General features: G+C 42.9%; 1 protein-coding gene across 2 annotated transcripts in view; it reads right to left on the bottom strand.

Annotated features, from left to right (window-relative positions):
- Positions 1-26,734, bottom strand: part of MAN2A1 (mannosidase alpha class 2A member 1) — a 213,765-nt gene that overhangs the window by 14,709 nt on the left and 172,322 nt on the right. The window contains exons 17-20 of one of the 2 annotated variants that reach the window (XM_086413372.1): positions 17,109-17,242; positions 14,249-14,390; positions 11,487-11,620; positions 2,120-2,314 (exon numbers count right to left, since the gene is read on the bottom strand). In XM_086413372.1, coding sequence (XP_086269498.1) covers positions 2,120-2,314; positions 11,487-11,620; positions 14,249-14,390; positions 17,109-17,242 — 605 coding nt within the window. The remainder of the gene's footprint in view (positions 1-2,119; positions 2,315-11,486; positions 11,621-14,248; positions 14,391-17,108; positions 17,243-26,734) is intronic. The other variant, XM_086413373.1, reaches the window with a different exon arrangement.

Here is a 26,734-nt window from a genome sequence, read left to right as displayed (position 1 = left end):
GGCCTGGGGGGTCTTGGTTGCCACGTGCAGGCTCTTAGGTGCAGCATGCAGGATACAGTGCTCTGACTAGGGCCTGAAGCCGGGCCCCCCGCACTGGGAGTGCAGAGCCTGAACCACTGGACCACGGGCCAAGTCCTGGCAATGGAATTTTTAACCACAAAACTGATTAGCTCTATATCCCAGGAAGACAGCCAACAGCAGGAAGAATGAAAGAAACAGGTCACCACGACAAAGAGGTAATCTGGAAAACAAGCGACACCTGGAGGAAAAACCCTGCACTCTACACCCCACCTCCCCCTGCAGAGGGACAAGCCTCCCAGAATCAGCTGGGCTGCTCCCAGAACGCCGTCACAGGAGAGACTCCCAGAGAAGGGAGGCTGAGGAACAGCGGCCACCATGGACCCGAGAGCCCTGGGCGCCTTCCGCTTGCTAGTGCCCTCCACCATCCCCGCCCAGAGGGCGCAGCCGGGGGCTCAGAGGCTGGCGTCTCCACTCTCTCCTATCTTTCTCTCGAGCCCAGGAGTCAATGACAGGTCACCTCAGCGAGGCTGCCCGTCTCGAGTGTGTTCTTTCCCAGAGTCAGAGTAGACCCGCAAAGACCACAGCAAAATCCTAGACAGTGCTCTCAAGATGCACTCGTTCAACAAAGGTTTACACAGTGCCTACTGGGTGCAGATTCTGCTCTCAGAGGGGGGACACAGCAAGGAATCTCACGGCTCCGGCTCCTCCTTTCTGACCGGCACCTCCTGCCTTCAGGCCTTCCGTGTGCTTGTAACTCTTCCCGATGACTCAACCCCCAAAAATCTGCAAAGTCTCCTATTCCCTGACTTCCTTCAGATTTTCACTCCCATATCACCTTTTCTGCAATGCCTTCTCCAACTGTCCTATTCCAACCACCTCCTGAAGGTGCTCTTCCCTCCTTTTCCCCCTTCAAAACAACGCTTATTACCATCTAACGTGTGTTCTCTGAGTTCTGATCCTCAGTTTTCCCCTCGTACTAGAATCTAAGCTTCAGAAAGGCAGGGCTCTTGTCTGCTTGGTTCAGGGCTGCGCCCCTTAGTGCTTGTAGTGGTAACTGGCACATAGCAGTTCACTCGTGCGATCTTCTGTGCACCCGTGACACGGGGGTACACGCACAGGCCTCTAACATCCACTTGTATTCGTCATCACTCGTCACATGTATTCTCGTACACACTCAGACGTAAGTTCCCTATTGTGGACATCCAGTTTTAAAGCACTAAGTGTCCAAATTTGTATATACTGATCCTTCCTTTATTTGATATGCTTCAGTTTTTTATTCTTAAGCTAAACATTTTTTCCCTCTTATGCTGTCTTTGAACATGAACACTCTCTTCTTTTCACATGCAGGTAATTTTTTTATATTTGTCACAGAATCCATAACCACTTACTATTTCCAGCTAAGTGTATGTCAATCCACAATATCAAAACAGCTCTACAAAACATAAAAATGCCAAACCTCTCATCTTTTTTTCCCCACAAATGCAATCTGACTTTAAAATTAGGCACAGAGGTAAAGCCAAGCAATCTGAGTTAACACTCCGTACCTAACAAAATGTTCCCTTGCTACCTCCTCTAACATATCTTCATACCTCTCCTACATAGCTGGTTTCTCAATGCTAAGTTTTAGGAGTATTTTAGGATTTTTTATATTTTTAGGAGAACAGATACAAATGTACAAAGCCTCTGGTACAGAAATAATTAAACACTGTGCCTTCTGTCTGAGCCCTGAGAACACTGGCTAAGAGGCAGAAGCAAACGGCGAGCAGCAGCAGCGCCGACCCTCAGGCCTCGCTCTCCTCGCTCTTCCACCCACTCGTTACGTGACCCCAGGCCAGCTTCAGCCTCTTTATCTGCGAAGAAGCCGATTCTTCCCGATCCGCTCACCACACGGGACTTTTATGAGAATAAAATAAGTCTAAGGACATTCTCTAAACTACACAGCAACAGTCAGACGAAAGGTATAACGATGCTGCCTACAGGTGAAGTGCGCTTAATCGCTCCCTGAAGCAGAGTAAAACTCACAGTTTTCTTATTCCCACCCCCTTATGCCACGTATAATACAAAAAGTCAGTTTTCATAGATATACTTGGGGATATACCTTCGACTGCACTGTCCTCAGATTAACCAGGTGAATGTCACAGGGCAAGGGTGCCATCAAGGGAGAGAATTCACCCAGCAGCTGAAGGGTGGGCACGGGGACCTTTTCTGTCATTGGGAAGACAGGGTGATTCAGGAAAGAAGACGTTATGTGGCTAAGGAGGGAAGGGTAACTGACTGCCTTCTGGTCTTCTTCCTGTCAAGAGAAAACAAGAATGTGTAACAGTTAGATATCTGCAATTCTCATAGTATTAACTGAATCAGCAGGCAGGGTTCAGACAGGAAAGAAATATAAAAATATATCAATACTTTGGTTTCACTATATTGTATAAATAAGTTTAGACAATGCACAGCAGATTACCAAGTTCAGTTCTAAGCAAAAGAAGAAAACAGTGCCCACTTAACATTAACTTCCATGTGTAGAAACCTCTCCTCTGCACCACTTTAAAACTAGAAGTCTCGAGAACATTTCCACAAACATTCGAGGACAAGGAATTAGTTTATATGAAGATTCTTTCTCAGCCTACCACAAAACTCTTAAAGTGGACAGATTAGGATGTTCACATATCTTGTACATCATCAAATGTTGTCTCTTTTCCCTCAGGTTTTATCTATCATATTCTCATGGTTTCATTTATACATTTGACTAGACTGTGAAGTTATGTACCAATCCAAAATAATGTTCTATAAGTTCTATATATAGAATTTATATGAAAATTTTTATATACATATTCTATATATAAAATATATAAAGTTATGTTCTACCCAATGATAAGATTTTTTAAAAAAAATCAAAACAAATAAGGCTTTAAAATAACACAGGTAGCATATCTGTATCATCTATTTTCTTTAAATTTGGTAAAATCATTGCCAGATGTTTTGCTTTACCTTATTCCAAAAGCTGGAGCTACTACATCTGTTACAGAATAGTTATCACACATTTACACGGTATACAATTATTCAGCATAGTTTTAAAATACTTTAGTCTTTGCTATGGTGTGTGGTTACAGATAAGCATTTCAGCACGTTCAAACATTAAGTAAATCTACCAGGACTGGGGAATATACATATGGTAGATGACATACACAATTAATTAAATCAGTGACTAAGTAGAATCTTAACCAAAAATGTCCAAGGTGTAAAAGCAGACCCAGAAAAGCACTAAGAAAAAACGTAATTTACGTAGAAAGGCCTTGTGATCACCAACAACACTTGGGGATATTTCCATTTTGCATCGTATGTTTGGAAATGACTATTTCACTGATATCTTCTGATTTTGCATATTTTTTAATAGATGGCTCAAATAAAAGGTCTGACAACTTATCTGTCTGAAAAGACAAGATTTATAGAAGATAGAGAGCTTAAAATTCAGAATGTCAGATTAGCACTGAACAGAGGGTGTTAGCAAAGAGTGGTGAATATCTTGCCAGCAGCAAACTGTAGATGTCATTACAATTCAGACTATGAATAGAGAAAAAAAAATTAAGGCAACAGAGGGACACTGCAATATTAAGACACTGACAAAAAACATTAGGTAAAAAATATTAAGTTAAAAAATTTATCCATCCCACATTCTTTTTTAAGGAAAGATTAAATAAAGTATATAAAATAATATTCTTCAACAACATTGAAATTTAACGCAGCTTGTAGAGTAACATGAAAAGAGAGGGAACATTTTCAATAAGAAGCTTTAAATGGACTCAAAGATCAAAGGACTTCATAATCTAGGTCAGGACTGCTGACAAAACCACTTTTGAGTAATAAAAGATAAAAGCTTCTTACAGAAAGGAAAACACCTGCTTTATCAGATTCAGAGGCATTAAATCCCTTCTAGGTCAAGACACGTTCAGAAAAAGCTCTCTGGCTTTGTTCTATGCTCTTGGAGGAATCCTTGGACACTTCAGTGAGATGGTCGGATACTAACTGATAGATTATCTATACCTTAGAAGTAATAATGTGCAAATCTAGTACTCCTTCAAACCCAAATCAGTTCTCCCGACCAGATTGACCAGACATCAGAGTGGCTTGGGAAACTTTTATGAAACCTAGGTCCTTGGACCTGAACCAAAATCTACTGAATGGGAATTCTAAGGAGAGGGGCCTGGGAAAGTCAAGTTAAAAGCCCCCATGTGCTGTCGCAGTCAGGCCCACTCTGCTCTGCTGGCCTGTATGATACAGGAACAGCCACCGCAGCACCCTCCCGACCTTTCAGAGCAAACAGCGCTCACTCTGGAATTAAAAGTATAAGCCTTACCGTTTAACTAGTTTAGGATAAAAAAAAAAAAAAAGATGCAGACTCAGAAGCACGTTAAGGAAAAGTCTTGCCAAATAATACACTGTCGTGAATGTAAGTACTTTGGGCATTCAAGAGCTGTGCTATTTATGTTCTCCTAAGCAAGAAGGGAGAGAAGTTTATGTAAGAGATGTGGTTCAGTGCCAGAAGAGCTCCAAGAACACAAACACTCTGGACGCGGGCCAGGCAGGGTGAGACAAAGACCCAGGCACAGCACCAGATTCACACACCTTCTTAACAGCTTTATAGCAATAAGGGCTCAACAATATATTTAACTGTGAAGCTATCGCTACTTTGATTAACCTCCTAGACAGGTAATCTTTGAACCATAACCTTGATGATAAACTCAAAATTTATAAAATATATTTGTATACGAATTTTTTACATGTTTGTGTAACCTATAAACCAGTGTTACAAGAAATGGTACACTACTACTACAAACATTATTTGGTTTCTTGTAGGTTGGGAGGTTTCAGACTGTCTAGGTCTGGCTTTCTCTCCGCAGCCTACCTGAGATTAAAGAGAATTTCTAGCATATTCTGATGCAAACCACATTAGGTTGAGATCTTCTCCACTGGGTTTAAGCCCTTATTTCATGAGTCAGAACTTCTTGCCAGGCTCCTTGGTGTCCCTCATTAAGCCCACTTGAGTTATCCACTGCCTAAACATAAAAGCTTTCCATTTCATCTACATAAAAACCTGCTAAATTATTAAGAAAGAGATCATTCTTTTTAGTCACCCTTGTTTATTCAGAATGACCCGACATAATGAGAACCAGATAAATGTTGATAATTAATTTATTAACTATTATATTAACAAGCAATGCAATATTAATGAATGAGAGAAAATTACTATAGGAGAAAGAATGGGGTAAAAAGACAAACAGGGAGAAGGAGAGAGAAAGAATGAAAATATACAGAGTGGTAAGATTTAGTGTAGACCTGAAGCCTAGCAATATATGGGCCAAGTTACCCTATTAGACATAGAAAACACCCTCTCCCAACAACACAAGAGATGACTCTACACATAGACATCACCAGATGGTCAACACCAAAATCACACTGATTATATTCTTTGCAGTCGAAGATGGAGAAACTCTATACAATCAGCAAAAACAAGACCAGGAGCTGACTGTGGCTCACATCATGAACTCCTTCTTGCCAAATTCTGACTTAAATTGAAGAAAATAGGGAAAACTTTAGACCATTCAGATATTACCTATATAAAATCCCTTACGATTAAACAGCAGAAGTGACAGATTCAAGGGATCAGATCTGATAGACAGAGTGCCTGAAGAACTACGGACGGAGGTCCATGACATTGTACAGGAGGCAGTGATCAAGACCATCCCCAAGAAAAAGAAATGCAAAGGCGAAATGGTTGTCTGAGGAGGCCTTACAAATAGCTGTGAAAACAAGAGAAGTGAAAAGCAAAGGAGAAAAGGAAAGATCTGAACGCAGAGTTGCAAAGAATAGCAAGGAGATAAGAAAGCCTTCCTCAGTGATCAAAGAAATAGAGAAAAACAATACAATGGGAAAGATGAGAGATCTCTTCAAGAAAATTAGAAATACCAAGGGAACATTTCATGCAAAGATAGGCTTGATAAAGGACAGAAATGGTATGGACCTAAAAGAAGCAGAAGATATTAAGAAGAGGTGGCAAGAATACACAGAAGAACTAGACAAAAAAGATCTTCGTGACCCAGATAACCACAATGGTGTCATCACCTCCTAGAGCCAGACATCCTGGAGTCCAAAGTCAAGTGGGCCTTAGGAAGCATCACTACAAACAAAGCTAGTGGAGGTGATGGAATTTCAGTTGAGCTATTTCAAATCCTAAAAGATGATGCTGTGAAAGTGCTGCACTCAATATGCCAGCAAATTTGGAAAACTCAGCAGTGGCCACAGGACTGGAAAAGGTCAGTTTTCATTCCAATCCCAAAGAAAGGCAATGCCAAAGAATGCTCAAACTACCACACAATTGCACTCATCTCACACACTAGTAAAGTAATGCTCAAAATTCTCCAAGTCCGGCTTCAACAGTATGTGAACTGTGAAGTTCCTGATGTTCAAGCTGGTTTTAGAAAAGGCAGAGGAACCAGAGATCAAATTGCCAACATCTGCTGGATCATGGAAAAAGCAAGAGAGTTCCAGGAAAACATCTACTTCTGCTTTATTGACTATGCCAAAGCCTTTGACTGTGTGGATCACAATAAACTGTGGAAAATTCTTCAAGAGATGGGAATACCAGACCACCTGACCTACCTCTTGAGAAATCTGTATGCAGGTCAGGAAGCAACAGTTAGAACTGGACATGGAACAACAGACTGGTTCCAAATAGGGAAAGGAGTATGTCAAGGCTATATATTGTCACCTTGCTTATTTAACTTATATGCAGAGTACATCATTCAAAACACTGGGCTGGATGAAGCACAAGCTGGAGTCAAGATTGCTGGGAGAAATATCAATAACCTCAGATATGCAGATGACACTACCCTTATGGCAGAAAGTGAAGAAGATCTAAAGAGCCTCTTGATGAAGGTGAAAGAGAAGAGTGAAAAAGCTGGCTTAAGACTAAGATCATGGCATCCAGTCCCATCACTTCATGACAGACAGATGGGGAAACAATGGAAATAGTGACAGAGTTTATTTTCTTGGGCTCCAACATCACTGCAGATGGTGACTGCAGCCATGAAATTAAAAGACACTTGCTCCTTGGAAGAAAATCTATTTGTCTAGGTTAGCATATTAAAACCTAGACAGCATATTAAAAAGCAGAGATACTACTTTCCTGACAAGGTCCATCTAGTCAAAGCTATGGTTTTTCCAGTAGTCATGTATGAATGTGACAGTTGGACGATAAAGAAGGCTGAGCGCCAAAGATTTGATGCTTGTAAACTGTGGTGTTGGAGAAGACTCTTGAGAGTCCCATGGACTGCAAAGAGATCAAACCAATCAATGTGAAAGGAAATCAGTCCTGAATACTCAATGGATGAACTGATGCTTAAACTGAAGCTACAACAGTTTGGCCACCTGATGCGAAGCACAGACTCACTGGAAAAGACCCTGATGCTGGGAAAGATCGAAGGCAGGAGGAGAAGGGGACGACAGAGGATGAGATGGCTGGATGGCATCACTGACTTGACGGACAGGGGTTTGGGTGGACTCTGGGAGGTGGACAGGGAGGCCTGGCGTGCTGCAGTCCACGGGGCTGCAAAGAGCTGGACACAACTGAGTGACTGGCCCTACTAGACATGTTCCGGCAGCTCCACATGGCATTAAAACAGTGTTTGTTTCTCAGTCCTCTCAAGAGAAAAAAAAAAAAAAAAAACCAGGAGATTTCATATTTAAAATCATCAAAATGACTACAGTAATGAAAACTTATCCAAACAGATACTTTTTTTTTTTACCCCAAGCACTGGGAAATGAAGTCCCACTGGGCCCCCAACCTCGAGTAGAAATGGCCATCTGGGGCTGCACTGCGGCTCTGATGTGGGCCAGGCAGCCATCCTCATGTTCAGCAGCCCCTCTGGTCACCTAACGTAAGCATCTCCCTTAAACCTGACCAACCTCCTTCTTGCTATCATTTCCTGGAGCCCAGTCAGCACTTGTGATTGTCACCTGATAGCTCCAAAATTCCTCTCCTTTTATGTAAAGAACTGGTACCCAGAAGCAAAATGACCCAACTGTAACACATGAGTACCTCCAGTGCAATGATTTCTAGTTCACTGTCCCCTTTACTATTATTCTAGTTGCCAGCAGGAAGGGTAGGAAGTAGGGGTCAAAGAAATAAATCCTAAAAAGTCAAAGCTAATGAGATAATTTCTATTTTGTTCTTCTGCTGAGCCTTGGGCGTCATTACTGTCAAAGACCTCACACAGTGGCAGTCCTCCGCTGGGCATTACACCTCTCCCAGTGATATATGTCATTCCAATCTTGTTCTCACTGCCTCTGCAAAGGCCTTGAGAACACAATGCTTCCATTTAGTCATCCAGGATTATCACCATGAGGATCCAGCAGGTTCAAAGCTTCCCACTAAAAAGCCTTCCTTTCCAGGGAATGTCTCCCCATGTCAATTTCTACCATCGACATTTTAGTCATTAGTCTGGTTGAAAATAAAAACACTTTCTAGAAAATTTAAGTTACGTGATTTGTAACATTTCTTAATCAAATGTCATTTTAATTAATTTCACTAGAAATTAAAATGTATCTTCTCTTCTCTGGTTCATTTTTTATTTAAAAGAAACTATTGACTTAAGCCCAAGAATCTATAGTTGAGCAAAAGACGAATTTAACCAAGACAGGATTATAAAAACTTTGCATCAAACTGAAATCAATCACTATGCAAAGAGTTTTGAATGAGAATAAACAAATTATTTAACTTCTAAGTGACAGCTTTATAGATCTGACATAAAAAAATTCTTATTGCTATAGTTAACAGAAGTTTTGTAAATTAGTATCTGTGGAGAGAAAAATCATCAGAGCCAGAAACATTTCAGGAGAAGCAAAAGATAGCAGCCGCCAGCACCCAGACAATGATTTTTGTATGCCGTTTTAGTCCTAAAACTAAGCTATCTTGTCACTAATTGATTTAAACCATGAGTCCCAAGAACTGGTATAAATATTGACATGTAAAGTGAATATTAAAACCTTTTTCCTAAAAGATTCTAAATACGGAGAGAATTGTTTGCCTTAATTAGCTGCTGCCATTTCACTAAACCAACCAGTATTTTATCTATAAAATGCCGACCGCAGGCCAGGAGGCCGGGCGGGGGCACATGCAGACGAAGCAGACACGTCCCTGGAATCCAGGGGGGACGGAGCGCTCACAGGGCGACCGGCAGCCAGCAGTGACTGTGGTAAGTACAGTGGGGCAGCATGCTCTCCCAGCTCAGGCACTGCAGCTCTTGTGTGCTCGTGCATGCAACACACACTGGGTGTCTGCTGTGCCGGGAACCATCCTAGAAGCAGACGGAGATGCAACTCTTAAGCCCACAGGAGGAGAAGGACAATGACCACACAACCACACACACAGGAAACGTGCATGATTCTGAGGGCGGTTCGAATCTGGTCAAACCGAAGAAGCTGCTGAAGGAGACTCAGATCTGAACACCTGATTACGAAGAATCGCTGGGTAGAGACTGAAAGGCGTGTGCAAAGGTGCGGGGAAGGCCGGGCGCACAGGAAGCGCTGAGGCCTGCGGGAACAGGGAGAACACGCATCAGTAGAGAAGGCGGGACAGGCAGGGCCGCGAGCACGGGGCTCCGCGAGCCATGGTCGGGAGCAACGCAAAGGTAGAGCCGGGAGGCAGGGCACGGTGGGACAGACTCGGCTTCAAAAACAAAGCTGCTGCTCACTGGGTTCAGAGCAGACAGAGCAGAAAGAAGACGGCAGGGTGGGTGCGCATAGCCTACCTCCAGAAAACACAAGATGCTAGTTAAAATTAGAGTTGTCAAAGCAATCACGTTTGTAGATTTGAAATATTTAGGCAGCGATACAGCCTAAGTGAAGGTGAAGACTGCTGTGCAAAGAGAGCAGGTGTGGGAGAACGTCCACCAGGGACGACCCTCAGCGGTCTGGGCTGCATGGAAAGCAGTGCTGGTTATCAGAGAGGGGGCACTTGGAAGGGGGCGATCAGGACCGTGGTTCTGAGTGTGTCAGGCTTGAGATGCCCTTAGAAACACACAAAGAAATGCCAGGAAGCAACCAGATGGGTGAGTCTCAAGGCGAGAGGTGAAACTGAAGCTGAGGGTTTGTATCTGTCAGTTCCAGCTGATGCGGAGGAATAACACACAAAGTGAGGAAAGGGGAAGGCCCGGGGCTGAGCCTCGAGGGCTCTAATATTTAAAGCTGAATACAGAGCTATCGGAGAGACAGAAAGAACCGTCCCAGAGGCCGGAGGAAAACCAGGTATGCAGGGCCCACGGGAGCCTTGGCTTGGCAGTGTTTCAGGACGTGACAACGGTCAGTGTCACATGCTGCTGCGCGAGGAGGTAAGATGACGACCGACCACACCCGCTGGGGCGAGCGGCCCCGGAGCCGAAGAGCCGAAGCCCGCCTGGAGCACAGCGGCACGAGAGGAGAGGGCACCAACGCAGCCGGCAGCCCGGCCTCAGCGCGGAGGGGCCGGTGCAGGGAGACGCGGATGAGAGGCTGAGCGTCAGCTGCGTGTGGGTTTGTGTTTAACAGAAGAAAACAAATGGTGCTTACAAGCCAGCAGAAAGGCTGTAGGGGCAGGGCCGGGGACGCAGGGAGGATGACTAACGAAGGGTCCCGGGGAGGGCGACGGGTCGGCTCCAGAACAGCGGAAGACCGGAGGACCGGCCGAGGAGGAGAGGAGGCCAGCACAGGGAGCGGGAGGCGGGGAGCAGACGCCCGGGGTCCAGGACCGGGAGCCCTAGAGCTGCTCCATCTGCAAGGCGGACGGGAGGCCACCGGCTGCACAGAGCAGAGAGGTCTGACGTTGGCGCAGAGAGCAGAGAACAGAGCCAGGAGGAGGGCCGCGTCCGGGGCCCTTGAGGTGGGGGCCTGCAGTCTGCGGGGGCTCTGGGGGGAACTGGTGCTGCCTTCTCAAGGAGTATGTTGTCAGGTGAGTTCATGCCCAACAGCGTCTTTGCCAGACTCTCTGCACAGAGCGCTGGACTTTCGCTTTGAGAAACGAAAACTGAACAAGAAAGCAGACAAGTAACCCGCTTTCAGTGGACGAGCCTAAGACCAGCACGAGTGCGCTGAAGCTTCAGATACATTTTACTGATCAAACTTAATCTCCTAAGTATATGACTAAGGTCTATTCTTTAAACTGAACTCTTGCTTCTGTCAAAGTAATTTCAGGAAATTTTATCCAAACTGATTGCTTAACATTATTTTATATCTACATAATAAGCAAAACAAAAAATAAAATGCCTAAATATGAATCTTACACGATACACATAACTGAAGTTCTCTTTCTTGTGAATATAGGCTAAATCTAATACAAAGACATCTCAATATCAGAAAATGCAAAAAATAAAGTATAAGGTCACATTTTTGGATGGCAAAGAACAGTCAACATTGGAACATGAGAGCTTCTTTCCTACCATATTCACGACACTTCTCTTTTCTAGTAGTATTCGAAATAAATTAGCTGTAATCTTGTTATCATGGACACCTTGCTCAAGGCCACGATTATCATCTTGCATGAGTCTTCGATCCATGATAACTTCAATCTGACCTAGCAAACAAGGAAACAAACAGGCCAGGGTTATTCACTGAGAATCTCACAAATACAAAGCAGAGTCTAGACGTACGCTTCCCCTCCAGTCGGGGAAGCCACGGGGTTCCTTTCGACAACAGCTCAGAGCATTTAGCATAAATTCACAAAACAGGATTGTATTTCTTCTTGTCTTCATCAGCATTTTGTAAAATCTGATAAGAAATTTAAATGGGATAGAAATGATCAAAATGAAAGTAAAACTTAAAAATATTGATCAAAAGAGTAAAGGCCTCCAAATTTTTAGCAACAGCATTTGGAACTGAAAAATGTTTATGAGGTTCATTAAGAAATATATATATCACACATGGAGTAATAAGAAAAATACAGAAGGACAGATCTAAAAAGGATCTGAAGTAACATTTTAGGTTACTTGACGTGTGGAGATTCTCTGAAGCCTGAGGATTTGGGGACACCCACTGTGTAAATGCTTCCCTCTCTGATACTTTATTAGTGATTTCCCAGTGGTCTTTTCTCCTTTAGCTCAAAAAGTTGTTATATTTGGTTCCTCTATTTGCTATGTAGTAATTCAGTAACTCCTCTAGTTTAGGCTATAACCCTAATAGTTAGGTTATGAAATTACAAACTAAAAGAAAATCACCAGAGACATATTTATATGTCTAAGATTATACAAAAAAACAAAAAGACCATTAAAGTTATACTACCTTAAATATACTGGAGAAGGAAATGGCAATCCACTCCAGTGTTCTTGCCTGGAGAACTCAATGAGCAGAGGAGCCTGGTGGGCTACAGTCCATGAGATAACAAAGAGTCGGACACGACTAAGTAACACACACACACACACACTTAAATATACATATTCACCTACCCATCCATTAATATTTGCTATTGTACTGAGCCATCACTTGGAGTAAAAGGAAAATCTACAGACTGTGTTAGTAACTATTATGCTCACACAGGTAGACCAAACGCGGCTCCTGCCTTGCAGTCTGGGTAGCCAGCACGTAAAGTTACCATGGGGGTTAGAGTCCTGTTGTCACTTTCCCCACACTTGTAAGACAGCGGTCTAGAAGGTGCTCCTCAGGCCCTGGGGCTCACTGTCCCCATGCTTGTCTCGGTCTAGAAGGTGCTCCTCAGGCCCTGGGGCTCACTGTCCCCATGCTTGTCTCGGTCTAGAAGGTGCTCCTCAGGCCCTGGCGCTAACTGTCCCCATGCTTGTCTCGAGTTCTATCACTTCACATCCAAAGCAGTCTATCGACCTCTCGGTCCTTTCTAAGTCTTCTCCCTGACTTCAAATATTAGCCCACACACTATGTGACACATAGTAAGCTCCTCGCCTATACTCAAATTGCTTTTATGTCTGGAGTTATGCAAACTCGAGGGTGCCTGGGTGTCTATCGCAGGGTCTTTACCAGAGAAGTGAGACAACTGTTAGATGCATGACTGCTTGAAGCCTAAGGCCCAGTCCCCTATGCTGCAAGCCACTTCAGTCGTGTCCGACTCTGTGAGACCCCAGTGTGGAGCCCAAATTGGGGAATTTTAGGCAGGGTTTAAAAATGGGTAGCTCAGGAGTCGTATCTGACACCAACAGGTTTTACATTCTGATTATTAAAAAATCATGTCAACATTTACAGAATGGGCGACTTCCTGTAAAATTCCAGATGGGCTTTTTGTGAAAAGCTGCAGACGGTGACAACACGGGGCCAGTTCCCCACGGCAACAAGGTCTGTACACGGGGGTATGCTCTGCAACTCACCCAAATCTCAGCACTCCCTACTGCATCCCTGAGGTGAGGCCATTTTTATTTTTATAACTGCATTCATGTCTTGGTGACATGATCTCAGGATTTTGTGTAATGAAGGCCACAAAGAAAAATGATGGACAGTCAAGTTTTCTGTGTAAGGACGTACAGAATGTATGCATATGCCCAGCATGAAATGACTACGCCAGGCAACTACTCTCACTTATTACCTGCCCAGCTCCGTAACACACTTGTCTTAGCAACTCTTAGTATGTAAGCAAAGAAGGGCAACTGACATGTAAATAATTAAAAACAGGTATTATGAAGGACAAGTCTCCCAGTAGAAAGCTTCCCAGACGACACCCAGCGTCTGCCATCTCCTCCCCCCGTCGCGGTCCGTCTGGCGTCTATGCGGTTGTGTCTGCCGCCTCTTTATCGCCACGTCCGTATCATCTCTGCTCCCTTTTTCCTCTCAGGCGGCAGCATCCTAGGACGACGTGACTCAGAAAAGGACCTAAGTTTGAACTGCAACTTTCCCCTTTGGCAACCCTGGCTAATTCATTAATATCTAAAGTTCAAATTATCTGAATTTAGTTTAGTCAGAGTCTGAACTCCCATATCCGTTCAGCCACAGCAACGACAGAATCCGCACACAGTGGGCCACCGGGAGGGGCGTGCTGCCTTCAAAAATCATCAGTTCCGTGAACTTTTGCGTTTGTTTTCATCTGAAGATTGAGGAAATTTATTATTTTATGTCAGTCTCACAAAGCTCAAAATTAACAGTCTGGTTCTAAAAAGAAAAAAGCTTGTGACTGAGGAAGGTAACCAACACACGACTAACAGAGAGTGAGACTAATGAGAGCAATGAGCATCTACAGAATACACACCACTCTTCAGACTCGAAACACCCAAAGACTGAGCTGAGAGCAGAGTCAAGCGGCGCTCGGCGTCCTGAATGTACGCCATCGTAGTCATGGGGTAGACGTTCGCCTGGAGAGGCAATTTGCTCATCGTCACTCTAGGCTGAATCTGCAAGACCAAACAACTATCGTTAAGAAAATCCAGTGATATTTACAAACGTACTTAAAAACATTACTATTGACTGCAGATGGCTTTTTTCCCAAATAGAAAAAGGTACAGCACCTTTCTTGTCCAACAGAACAGCTAACTTAGAAATTAAAACATTCTTCAAGATGAAGAAAAATCATGAGCGTCTTAGAAAATGTTTAAGTGAGAAAGGCAGAACTTATCTAGATTTTTTTTTAAATAGGCATTACTATTTAAATTCAGAATAAAAATCCTTAACAAAAGTCTTCTAGCTCTCCATATTTGCATAAAACAAGTTATAAAGGTATTAAGTATTCATTTCTCATCTAAATCTAACATACTGGCTTTGTAATGAATGCAAAGCTTAATAGCTCCGTATCCCCTTTCAAGAAATGTCTCTCATAATTCTTGAATCAGTTTTAATAAATACCACACATCTTGCCACCATATCCTCTAACATACTCTGTTGTAATAATCAAATGCATTTTTATATTTAAAAACTATTCAATGCTTACTCTTCTTGTTTAGTTTCAATGTAGACAGTTCCAAATTCCAATTTTTCTTGGTTTACTATCTGAATGCATGAAATACAACTCTACCTTTAGTTTTTGAGAGAGACTGATAATGAACTAAGCTGGTTGGGTCAAGGAGAGTCACTCAAACCTCAGGAAGAGATGTCAAACAGAGACTCTATTATCGGAAATCTTACTCACACCACATAAAAATGTCATGTCTTCTTTTAAACTCATGAAACTTTAACATGGAACTCAGAACAGGAGAAGTACAATGTAAGCACAATAGTTAACACCTACTGAGTGTCCATGAACACCGGGCACAGTACTGGGTATTTCACAAATAACATCTTAATCTTCACCAGTCATTCAATTTACTGGTTCTCAATAGAGCGCCCCCAAATTCATGTTCACTCAGAACCTGTGAATGTGATTTTATTTTGAAATGTGGCCTCTGCAGAGATAACCAAGTTACACTGGGTTGGGGTGGGTGATAATCTAAAGAACGGTATCCTCACAAGAAACGGGGAATTTGGACATACAGACACGCAGGGACACGAGGAGACCGCATGAGAGCAGAGGCAGGAGCCGCAGCCATGTGTTCGCAACACACGGCGTGCCAAGCACTGCCAGCGACCCCCCAGGAGCCAGAAGAGGCAAGGCCACCCTTTCCTAGAGCTGACCGAGGGAGGGGCCTAGCTACACCTTCGTTCTGGCTTCTGAAGTCCAAAACTATGAGGGAATACATTTTTGTTTTAAGTCACCCAGTTTGTATCGCAGCCCTAGGAAATTAACAACCTGGTAGGGGAAAAAAAAAAAAAACAACCCTGTAAAATGTTTTTTAAAAAGAAGGCACGAAAGCTAGCTAGTACGAAATCGCCAATCCTGATCTTTCTACTCCAACTGAGTTTATACTGAAAGAAAAGGCATCTAAAACTGTCGCAACTGTGTAGCTGTTACGCTCCCCATTTGTGGGTCTAGACTTCTAGTTTGGCCAAAGCAACTATTATTTTCAAAGCATAAGAAATGGCCTATTCTAAAAAAGAAGCAACATTTAGCTTACAGTCTGAAAAATAATGTTTTCCTATTTATTAACGTGCTCTATCTTTGTAAAGAAAATTCACATTTTCATTTGTACTAAGTTTTTTCATTCATGTATACACCCACACATACAAATTATTGCTTCTGTAGGGCTTAGAAACGCCTTTCTTTTGTACACAAGGAAAATGAATCACCATAAAGCCAGGGCTTCATCTGAAAGCCAAACAGCTGTAGTAGAATTAACATGTTAATTTAAAATGCATGCTGCAATTTTTATGCTTTGCAAAGGTTTAAATTTAACTTTTGTAGGAAATTGTAGAAGAGAAAATTATCACAATCCTTTCCCTCATTCCAGTTGAAAATCAGAGTAATAGCATTTGTGAAATTATTTCTATTCATAGTCAGAAATTTCTAAAATGCTAATGTCTCAGAGACATGCTCATGTTTTTAATAGTATTATTTCAAATATATGTTGTTACACACATATACTTTGCATATAGATTTAGGTAGCACTCAAAAGCGCTCTAGTAAATTAGAGAAATGAAAATCTGAACAAAATTTTACCAATCAATTTTCCCATTACTATTTCAAACTATTTCATGAACACTTTGATTAAATATAGCTATTCACATTTCTAAACAGATAGATGTTTTTATCTGTATGTCTGTGTTTACGTACACATATATGTATGTGTATAAATGTGCACACACACATACATCAGTAGAGAAGGATTTCCTGGAATTGAAAAGAGCCCACTGTTAAAGCATACGTTTAAAAACATATGTGGAACAAACTAAATACGGATAGACCAATTCCTTATGAGGAAATAAAAGGTATACTCTATCAATCCCTAATTAATATTAATATTTCCTTCTACTAGAAAAATTCATATATATCAAGGTATTTAACATGCATAGTGGTCCCCAGATTTTCCTTTGAAAAAACAAATCCTTACAAATAGATGTTTTACAAAATAATCTTGCAAATATTTTTTTCTATCCTTGAAAAAGTGTCTGTTAAAATTCAATTTTATTTTAGAAATTTGCAACCTTATATTTTTTCAAAGGATCCAAAATTAACTTGCCTGTTATCATATATAAAAGGTACATACTAAAACCATCATTTAAACATTTTAATGGAAAATTACCTGGTATCCATTTAGGTCAGTATAAAATCTGTTTTGGCTGTTGATGCTGGAAGAAATTCTCATTGCAATCTCATAGTTATGCTCTTTTCGGATGTCTACAATATTGGAAATCTCCACAGACTGTCCTTCTACTCCTAAATTCAAAACAATATTTACATTAAGATGTTGGGAAAGAATGAGGGCAGGGTGCCAGAGGATGAGACGGTTGGATAACATCACTGACTCAATGAACGTGAGTTTGAGCAAACTCCAGGAGACAGTGAAGGACAGGGAATCCTGGCGCGCTGCAGTCCACGGGGCTGCAAAGAGTCAGACGCGTCTTAGTAACTGAACAATACATTAATAAAAGTAACTGCCCCCTTTTCTTAAATATACTATACAGAACTCCTTCCAAAGTTACATGCATTCCCCTGTTTCCGACTTTCTATCTTTACCATCCCTCATACACTGAACGGTGTCACAATTCATCTTTTTTTAAAGTCAGACCATAGAAAACATTTATTCAGATCATATATAACTCAACAGAAGGATTAAGAGGCTGGAATGAGATAAATGTACATGAAATGAAATACGCAAATGATTCTGCAGGAAGTCACAGACGGGAAAGAGGACACTGAAGGACAGGAGGTCAGCCCACTACAGGCTCATCTGCCACTCAGCTGAGCTGCCATCCCCAGCAGAACCATTCAGGGCTACTTCTTCACCAGGCTCTCTCCACACACTGGAAATTATGAGCAGTGAAATTTACACTGTGTTGGTTCAAGAGACAGTATATTACTGTCCATGATCTCTCTCCAGGAAGAGACAGGAGATCCAGCGAGATGATTTATGGCTGAAAATGATACTACCATATTAGTATTTGTGGAGTATAATCTGGAGAGCTCCCCAGAACTTCAGTCAATTTTAATTGAGTCTGGTATCTTTTAGGATCCCTTGTTATGGAGCGATTCATTTTTCCCTTTGCTATATAAAGCAGAGAGAGGAGAGCTTCAAAAAGTCCCAGATGTAGGACATTTTTATTTTTATTTTGGATAAGCCTAAAGTATTTACTAATTTCTATCTGTCATGCTACCCTAAGTATATCTTCAGGTCTGTGGTGAACCCTTGGGTCTATTTCAGAGCTGGAGAGGAGTTATAAATAAATGGAACACTTAATACAGTTAAGTGGGTAGAAAGATATCGCAGGATCTTCTAAGAAAGACAGCAATTAGGAAAGTGGTCAAAGAAGAAAGACTGGCCACATACAGCTGAAGCTTTCTGAGGCTCCTGGAGCCCAAGACATTTTCCCACATCTGTGACTAGTGACTCAGCTCTCCCCTTCCTCACACATAACCTGTCAGCCCGCTGATAACCAGCACCTCTTTAGACACAGAGGGCTGTCTACAGAAACACAATTCAGTTCAGTTCAGTCGCTCAGTCGTGTCTGACTCTTCGCGACCCCATGAATTGCAGCACGCCAGGCCTCCCTGTCCATCCCCAACTCCTGGAGTTCACTCAAACTCATGTCCATCGAGTTGGTGATGCCATCCAGCCATCTCATCCTCTGTCGTCCCCTTCTCCTCCTGCCCCCAATCCCTCCCAGCATCAGACTCCTTTCCAATGAGTCAACTCTTCGCATGAGGTGGCCAAAGTACTGGAGTTTCAGCTTTAGCATCACACAGGGAGGGGAGAAATAAAGTGAGGAAGACTTTTTTCCAGGAGCTAAGAAGAAACCCCAGAGTTTATAGAAGGTGATAGCAAGCAGAAAGGAAGTTTGAATATGCAGGATTTGTAGAAAAAACATAAATGCAGCTGGCTTAAGCATTATAGGTTTATGTGAAAACTACACTGGAAATTGTACACAATAACAACACTGTAACAGTACTGAACGGGCCACAGCTTCCACTAATATAGTATTCAGAATGCTCACAGAGGTTCTCTTCTGGTAGGTGGTGCTCTTCTGATTGACCAACCTCCCCAGAGCCAGCCTCACTGTCTCACCATGACAAGTATATCTTCACGGGTGGAGGAAGGAAATACCATTTCCCCACTGCTTTATAGGCTCCCTAAGCGGCGCTAGTGGTAAAGAACCCACCTGCCATCGCAGGAGACACAAGGGGTACAGGCTCGATCTCTAGGTCGGGAAGATCCCCTGGAGGAGGAAATGGCCGCTCACTCCAGTATTCCTGCCAGGGAAATGCCATGGACAGAGGAGCCTGGCGGGCTACAGTCCATGGGGTTGCAGAGAGACAGACGTGACTAAAGTGACCTAGCACACACACAGCCACAGTGTGAACCACTAGCCTCTACTGGTTAAATGATGCATATACCTGCATACATTTTCTTCTGAGGATTACCAGATAAACCTACCAACATTACCAGATAAACCTACCAACATTATCTCAGGGGCCAACAAAACACATAAAATGAAGTGGTCTTCATAAAGGAGGGTGTCATGCATCTCCGGAAAACACTGACCAAAACAAAATGCTCTGAGAAAAAAATTAATAATTTCTCACTACCTCGAGCAATGATAAATTATTTCTATTGAGAAAATCATCTTTCTCAAGCTCAATACTATTATGCTCCGATCCTATTGGGGCAACAAATGCTTAAAGCTCCTTTAAAAGGAGCCTCCACGCCCATTCGCACCTCAATAAGACATTAATTTAAATTCTGTGCCAGGACAGAGTTTTAAAATAAAGTCAAACTTAATATACTTATTATGAACAAACCAAATAAATGAGACCTGTAATGGTAACAAAAGCAAGAAGGTATCCCTGAGTTCTCAAAGAAAAATTATTATTTTTCAAAGAAGAAAATGTTTGGAGGAGAAAGAGGACTAAAATGGATGGGAATGGGTGAATCTAATTCAGATGACCATTACATCTACCACTGCGGGCAGGAATACCTTAGAAGAAATGGAGTGGCCCTCATACTCAACAAAAGACTCCAAAATGCAATACTTCGGTGCAATCTCAAAAACGACAGAATCATCTCAGTTCTTTTCCAAGGAAGACCATTCAACATCACAGTAATCCAAGTCTATGACCCAACCACTTATGTCGAAGAAGCAGAAGTTAAACGGTTCTATGAAAACCAGTAAGACCCTTAGAAATAGCACCAAAAAAAGATGTTCTTTTCATCATAGAGGACTGAAAAGCAAAAGTACGAAGTCAGAGAAATTGGGAGTAATGGGCAAATTTGACCTTGGACTAAAAAATGAAGCAGGGCAAAGGCTAATAGAGTTTAGGCAAGAGAACGCTCTGGTCATAGCAAGCATCTTCTTCCAACAAAACACTAGAGATGACTATACACATGGACATTACCAGATGGTCAATACTGAAATCAGATTGATTATGTTCCTTGCAGCCAAGATGGGGAAGCTCTATACAGTCAGCAAAACAAGACCAGGAGCTGACTGTGGCTCAGATCACCAGCTCCTTATTGCCAAATTCAGACTTCACTAGAAAAAAGTACGGAACACCAGTAGATCATTCAGTTATGACCTGAATCAAACCCCTTATGATTAAGAGAGTAGAAGCGACAAACAGACTCAAGGGATTAGATCTGATAGGCAGCACCTGAAGAACTGTGGACGAAGCTTTCTAACAGTGTACAGGAGGTGGTGACCAAAACCACTCCCAAGAAAAAGAAATGCAACAAGGCAAAATAGTTGTCTGAGGAGGTGTTACAAATAGCTGAGAAAAGAAGAGAAGTGAAAGGAAAAGGAGAAAAGGAAAAATATACCCATCTGAATGCAGAGTTCCAAAGAACAGCAAGGAGAGATAAGAAAGCCTTCCTCAGTGATCAGTGCAAAGAAATAGAGGAAAACAACAGAACAGGAAAGACTAGAAATATCCTCAAGAAAATTAGAGATACCAAGGGAACATTTCATGCAAGATGGGCACAATGAAGGGCAGAAACGATAAGGACCTATCTGAAGCAGAAGAGATTAAGAAGACTGGCAAGAATACACAGAAGAACTGTACAAAACAAAAGGCCTTAATGACCCAAATAATCACGATGGTGTGATCACTCACCTAGAGCCAGATATCCTGTGGTGTGAAGTCAAGTGGGCCTTAGGAAGAATTACTACAAACAAAGCTACTGGAAGTGATGGAATTCCAGCTAAGTTATTTCAAATCCTAAAAGATGATGCTGTTAAAGTGCTGCACTCAATAGGCAAACAAATTTGGAAAACTCAGCAGTGGCCACAGGACTGGAAAAGGCCAGTTTTCATTCCAATCCCAAAGAAAGGCAATGCCAAAAAATGCTCAACCTACTGCATAATTGTGCTTATTTCATATGCTAGCAAGGTAATGTTCAAAATCCTTCAAGCTAGGCTTCAACAGTATGTGAACTGAGAACTTCCAGATGTTCAAGCTGGATTTAGAAAAGGGAGAGGAACCAGAGATCAAATTGCCAGTTATCTGTTGGATCATCGAAAAAGCAAGAGAATTCCAGAAAAACATCTATTTCTGCTTTATGACTATGCCAAAGCCTTTGACTATCCAGATCACAATAAACTGTGGAAAATTCTGAAAGAGATGGGAATACCAGACCACCCAACCTGCCTCTTGAGAAACCTATATACAGGTCAGGAAGCAACAGTTAGAAGTGGACATGGAACAACAGACTGGTTCCAAATAGCAAAAGGAGTACGTCAAGGCTGTATATTGTCACCCTGCTTGTTTAACTTATACGCAGAGTACATCATGAGAAATGCTGGGCTGAATGAAGCACAAGCTGGAATCAAGATTGCTGGGAGAAATATCAATAACCTCAGATATGCAGATGACACCGCCCTTATGGCAAGTGAAAGTGAAGAGGAACTAAAAAGCCTCTTGATGAAAGTGAAAGAGGAGAGTGAAAAAGTTGGCTTAAAGCTCAACATTCAGAGAACTAAGATCATGGCATCCGGTCCCATCACTTCATGGCAAATAGATGGGGAAACAATGGAAACAGTGATAAGACTTTTATTTCTTGGGCTCCAAAATCACTGAAAATGGTGACTGCAGCCATGAAATTAAAAGATGCTTGCTTTTTGGAAGAAAAGCTATGAAAAACCTAGTTCAGTTCAGTTCAGTCGCTCAGTCATGTCCAACTCTTTATGACCCCATGAACTGCAGCACTCCAGGCCTCCCTGTCCATCACCAACTCCCAGAGTTTACCCAAACTCATGTCCATTGAGTCGGTGAGGCCATCCAACCATCTCATCCTCTGTCATCCCCTTCTCCTCTTGCCCTCAATCTTTCCCAGCATCAGGGTCTTTCCAAATCAGTCAGCTCTTCACATCAGGTGGCCAAAGTATTGGAGTTTCAGCTTCAGCATCAGTCCCTCCAATGAACACCCAGGACTGATCTCCTTTAGGATGGACTGGTTGGATCTCCTTGCAGTCTAGACAGCATATTAAGAAGCAGAGACATCACTTTGCCTACAAAGGTCCATCTAGTCAAAGCTATGGTTTTTCCAGTGGTCATGTATGGATGTGAGAGTTGGACTATAAGGAAGACTGAAAGCTGAAGAATTGATGCTTTCTAACTGTGGTGTTGGAGAAAACTCTTAAGAGTCCCCTGGACAGCAAGGAGATGAAACCAGTCCATCCTAATGGAAATTAACCTTGAATATTCATTGGTAGGACTGACATTGAAGCTATAATACTCTGGCCACCTGACAGGAAGAGCCAGCTCACTGGAAAAGACCTATTCCTGCGAAAGATGGAGGGCAGAAGGGCACGACCGAGGATGAGATGGTCAGATGGTATCATCGACTCACTGGACACGAGCTTGAGGAAACTCCAGGAGACAGTGAAGGACAGGGAGGCCTGGTGTGCTGCAGTCCATGGGGTCGCAAAGAGTTGGACACAACTGAGCGACTAAACATTTCCTACTCTGTGTCAACAGTCTGAAGATGCGCCTGTCCCAACGAAGCTCACTGGAGTGAGGGGAAAAGTCCCCAGGAAGCAGGGGTACAAGCCCATTGGTCCCAGTGACCTGCTGTCTCTTTGCAGGATGTGGCAGCAAAAGGTACTTTTACTAAAATGGTTCTACCTGAGCAACGGCTCTAGATGGCCAGGGGTTTTAAAGGCCCTCTAGTTTTAGCTCAATACTGGGAAAGAAAATGCCTCTGACTTTACAAAAGTAATCCACAGGGAAGTGAGAGTTGGTGTGAGGACATTCCAGGTTTCAACAGAGAACTAAGTGCCCTTTAACTATTAATAGCACCTCATATTCTGTGCTCTTGCAGAAGAGAGGATGGAGATTCTTTATCCTTATTAATACATGCAATGCAAAGTAAAATTCAGCCAGTTCACAGGTGGAAAGCTGTAGCAGAGAAGCCAAAGGAGTCTTTCACAACCCTGGGGCTCTTTCATTTCTCCTCCCTACAGCCTGTGAGCATCTCACAGACACAGACTGTCCTACACACACCTTCACACTTCAGTTTTTAGCCATGTTTTGGGCACATGCTCAGGGCTGAATGACTGTTAGCCAGAAAGAATGAAGATGTGAGAGGCTGTCCCTTACCATGCAGCAGTTGGCTGGCAGGGGAGAGAGCAGACGGGCTATAAATAAGGCTCACATGGAAAGAGGAGGAGGAAATCCTTTCGTTTTGAGCAAACACACTCCTGTGACAATCTCAGCTCCCTGTGTAAAGGGACCATGTCTTATCTATCTTTATGCTCCCAGCACACGAGAGGCACTGAAGAGCTGAGTGAAGAGAGGCGGCTGTGTGGGGGCACACAACCAGCAGGTACCAGGTGCTCCGTGTGGACCACACTGCGCACACCTCGTAACCCATCAATTCTGGCCCCAAGCCCAGGAGGGAGTCATCTGCCCCAGACCACAAGGTCTGGCAGAATCAGGACTAAACCTCTCAGCCATCATGTCTCAATGGCAGACCAACTACTAGAAAATGTTGAAATTACCTTCAGACCAAGGATTGAGAAATATTTTGTAGGAACTCTAAGCAGAGAAGAGAGCTCCAGATTATTTTTAAACAAGGAGAGAAGGCACTGATCTGCGATCTGATATACTACAAGAGCTACTGAATTAAATGAAATTAAGGGACAAGGCTTGTCAAAACCTAAAATTTCACTAAAACAATCTCAGAATCTCTTCTGAAGTGTCACAGACACTTTAGAAGCCAATAAAGTAATATGCATTAAATATTAAAGTCGCACACTCTAATTACCTCTTATCTACCTTGAATGGACAGCGATCATGGGCACAAGTATATGCACAGTGCACTGGTGCCAAGAGGAGAAATCTGGGGAAACGCACTAGATGCCGCCAACGGGCAAAGGAACAATAAAACCAGGTGGGCACATCCATGCTATGGAACACTCTGCAGCAAATGAAAAGCATGAGGCAGCTCTCTGTCCCGGCAGAGAAGGGGCTGATGGAGAAAGCAAACAGAGCATCTGTACAGTCTGATACACTTTATGCTCAAAACAGACACAGATATAACATTACAGATTTCTTTGAGTGTGTGTGTGTGTAAGAGAGAGAAAGAAAGGGCCCACATCTCTGTATTAGCTGTCTTAAGTAGTGGACGCAGGACAGGAATATTTTTCAGACAGATTTTATGCTATATCTATGCTGTTGTTGTTGCTCAGTTGCTCAGTCGCGTCCAACTCTTTGTGACCCCATGGACTGCAGCACGCCAGGCCTCCCTGTCCATCACCAACTCCTGGAGTTCACTCAAACTCATGTCCACTGAGTGGGTGATGCCATCCAGCCATCTCATCCTCTGTCGTCCCCTTCTCCTCCTGCCCCCAATCCCTCCCAGCATCAGGGTCTTTTCCAATGAGTCAGCTCTTCCCATCAGGGGGCCAAAGTATTGGAGTTTCAGCTTTAGCATCATTCCTTCCAAAGAACACCCAGGGCTGATCTCCTTTAGAATGGACTGGTTGGATCTCCTTGCAGTCCAAGGGACTCTCAAGAGTCTTCTCCAACACCACAGTTCAAAAGCATCAATTCTTCTGTGCTCAGCTTTCTTTATAGTCCAACTCTCACATCCATACATGACCACAGGAAAAACCATAGCTTTGACTCGATGGACCTTTGTTGGCAAAGTAAAGTCTGTGCATTTTAATCAGGTGTCCTGGTTGGTCTTGGCTTTTCTTCCAAGGAGTAAGCATCTATTACTTTCATGGATGCAGTCACCATCAGCAGTGATTTTGGAGCCCAAGAAAGTAAAGTCTGTCACTGTTTCCATTGTTTCCCCATCTATTTGCCAAGAAGCGATGGGACCGGATGCCATGATCTTAGTTTTCTGAATGTTGAGTTTTAAGCCAGCTTTTTTATAGCATGTGAAATTTTGTCAGAAGAATATGTGTGCACACACAGACATAAATACTATGTATTTGCATTTTATACGTAAAAGTAATTTTAAGCATTTTTTTTTTAAAGAACATTTTCTGAGGCTGGGAGAAAATGAAACTAAGTAGGCAAGAGCTAAGGGTCAGAAAGCAGCACCCTGCGGACTCTGTCGCTCAGCACTGGTTTTAAGGAATCAATAAGAGCAGTCCTTTGTGTGTGGGGACAAAGACTGGATGGCACTTCCAATGCGTCCCCTGGGCCTTAAGAAGAGGTGGGGCAAGCAGCCTGGAAGGGCTCATGGCTGGGTGGTGCAGACAGAAAGCCCGGGGCTGTGGCTCTGACAGCAACCTTTGAGAATCCCAGGCATACCTCCTCAGCACATACACTCTCTTCATCAGATTATTCTAAATCCACCCAGAATGGCCGAGTTCAGCCCTCTCTACCTGTCTGGGTCACCTGACTCTAGCAATTCTGAAATGCACAATCACTCTTCCAAGGAACATGCCTGATAGTCAGACAGCTCGCTCATGACAGTGAAACCGTTACAGGAACGAGAGGCAGCAGTGTGGGAGAAAGAGCAAGAGACAGCCTCGCTCCCGGTCCAGCAAGGATTCAGTCCCTTATTTAGTGGCACTCAGTATGTGCTGAGGACAAGTCATCAGATCAGACGGAAAAACAGCAACCGGCCCACCCCACCTGGAAAAGCAAAAGGTGATGATGGGAGCCCCAAGAGAGGCGCCTAACCACCAAAGAGAAGTTTAACTGAAATGTGACGCAGACAGGGTATCACGCAGAAGACATCCTAAAAGACACCCGCCCAAGACTTGAAGCAAGGTCTTCAGTGACTGTCCTTAAAATGTTGGCTTTGGGGCAAAAATGGAACTTTGCAATCAATCTGCGGTCCTCGGCCCTTCTCTCAAATCTGTGCCGCAGCAGAGAGGCCTGGGTCCTCACGTCAGAACAGAAGCAGGACAGGCAGAGCTGTCGTGGAAAACTAGGGCTTCTCATTTTGAACAGCCCCCCTTCAATCTGGGGAATACTGTTTCATGTTTAAGTGATCAGGAATTGAAACAATGTTCCTGGTGTATGCTTACTTTGTGACACTGTTTTTCTCAACGCACGCATCCAACTTAACTGGGAACTGACACGTGGTTATTACTAATAACTAATACATACTGCTTAGGTAGGCACACACATTTAAATGACAGTTCTCACAATGATGATAAATTTAGCAGGTCAGCATGGAGATGATGTTTCTTTAAAGCAAATATTATCATTACTATACTAAAAAAAAATGTACTCCTATCTGAATGTACCAAGAAT

Source organism: Bos grunniens, chromosome 7 (assembly GCF_055505025.1).
Source record: "Bos grunniens cultivar Pamir isolate PY7600 chromosome 7, Bosgru_T2T1.0, whole genome shotgun sequence".
NCBI classification, from domain to species: domain Eukaryota; kingdom Metazoa; phylum Chordata; class Mammalia; order Artiodactyla; family Bovidae; genus Bos; species Bos grunniens.
This window is presented reverse-complemented; position numbering and strand designations above follow the sequence as displayed.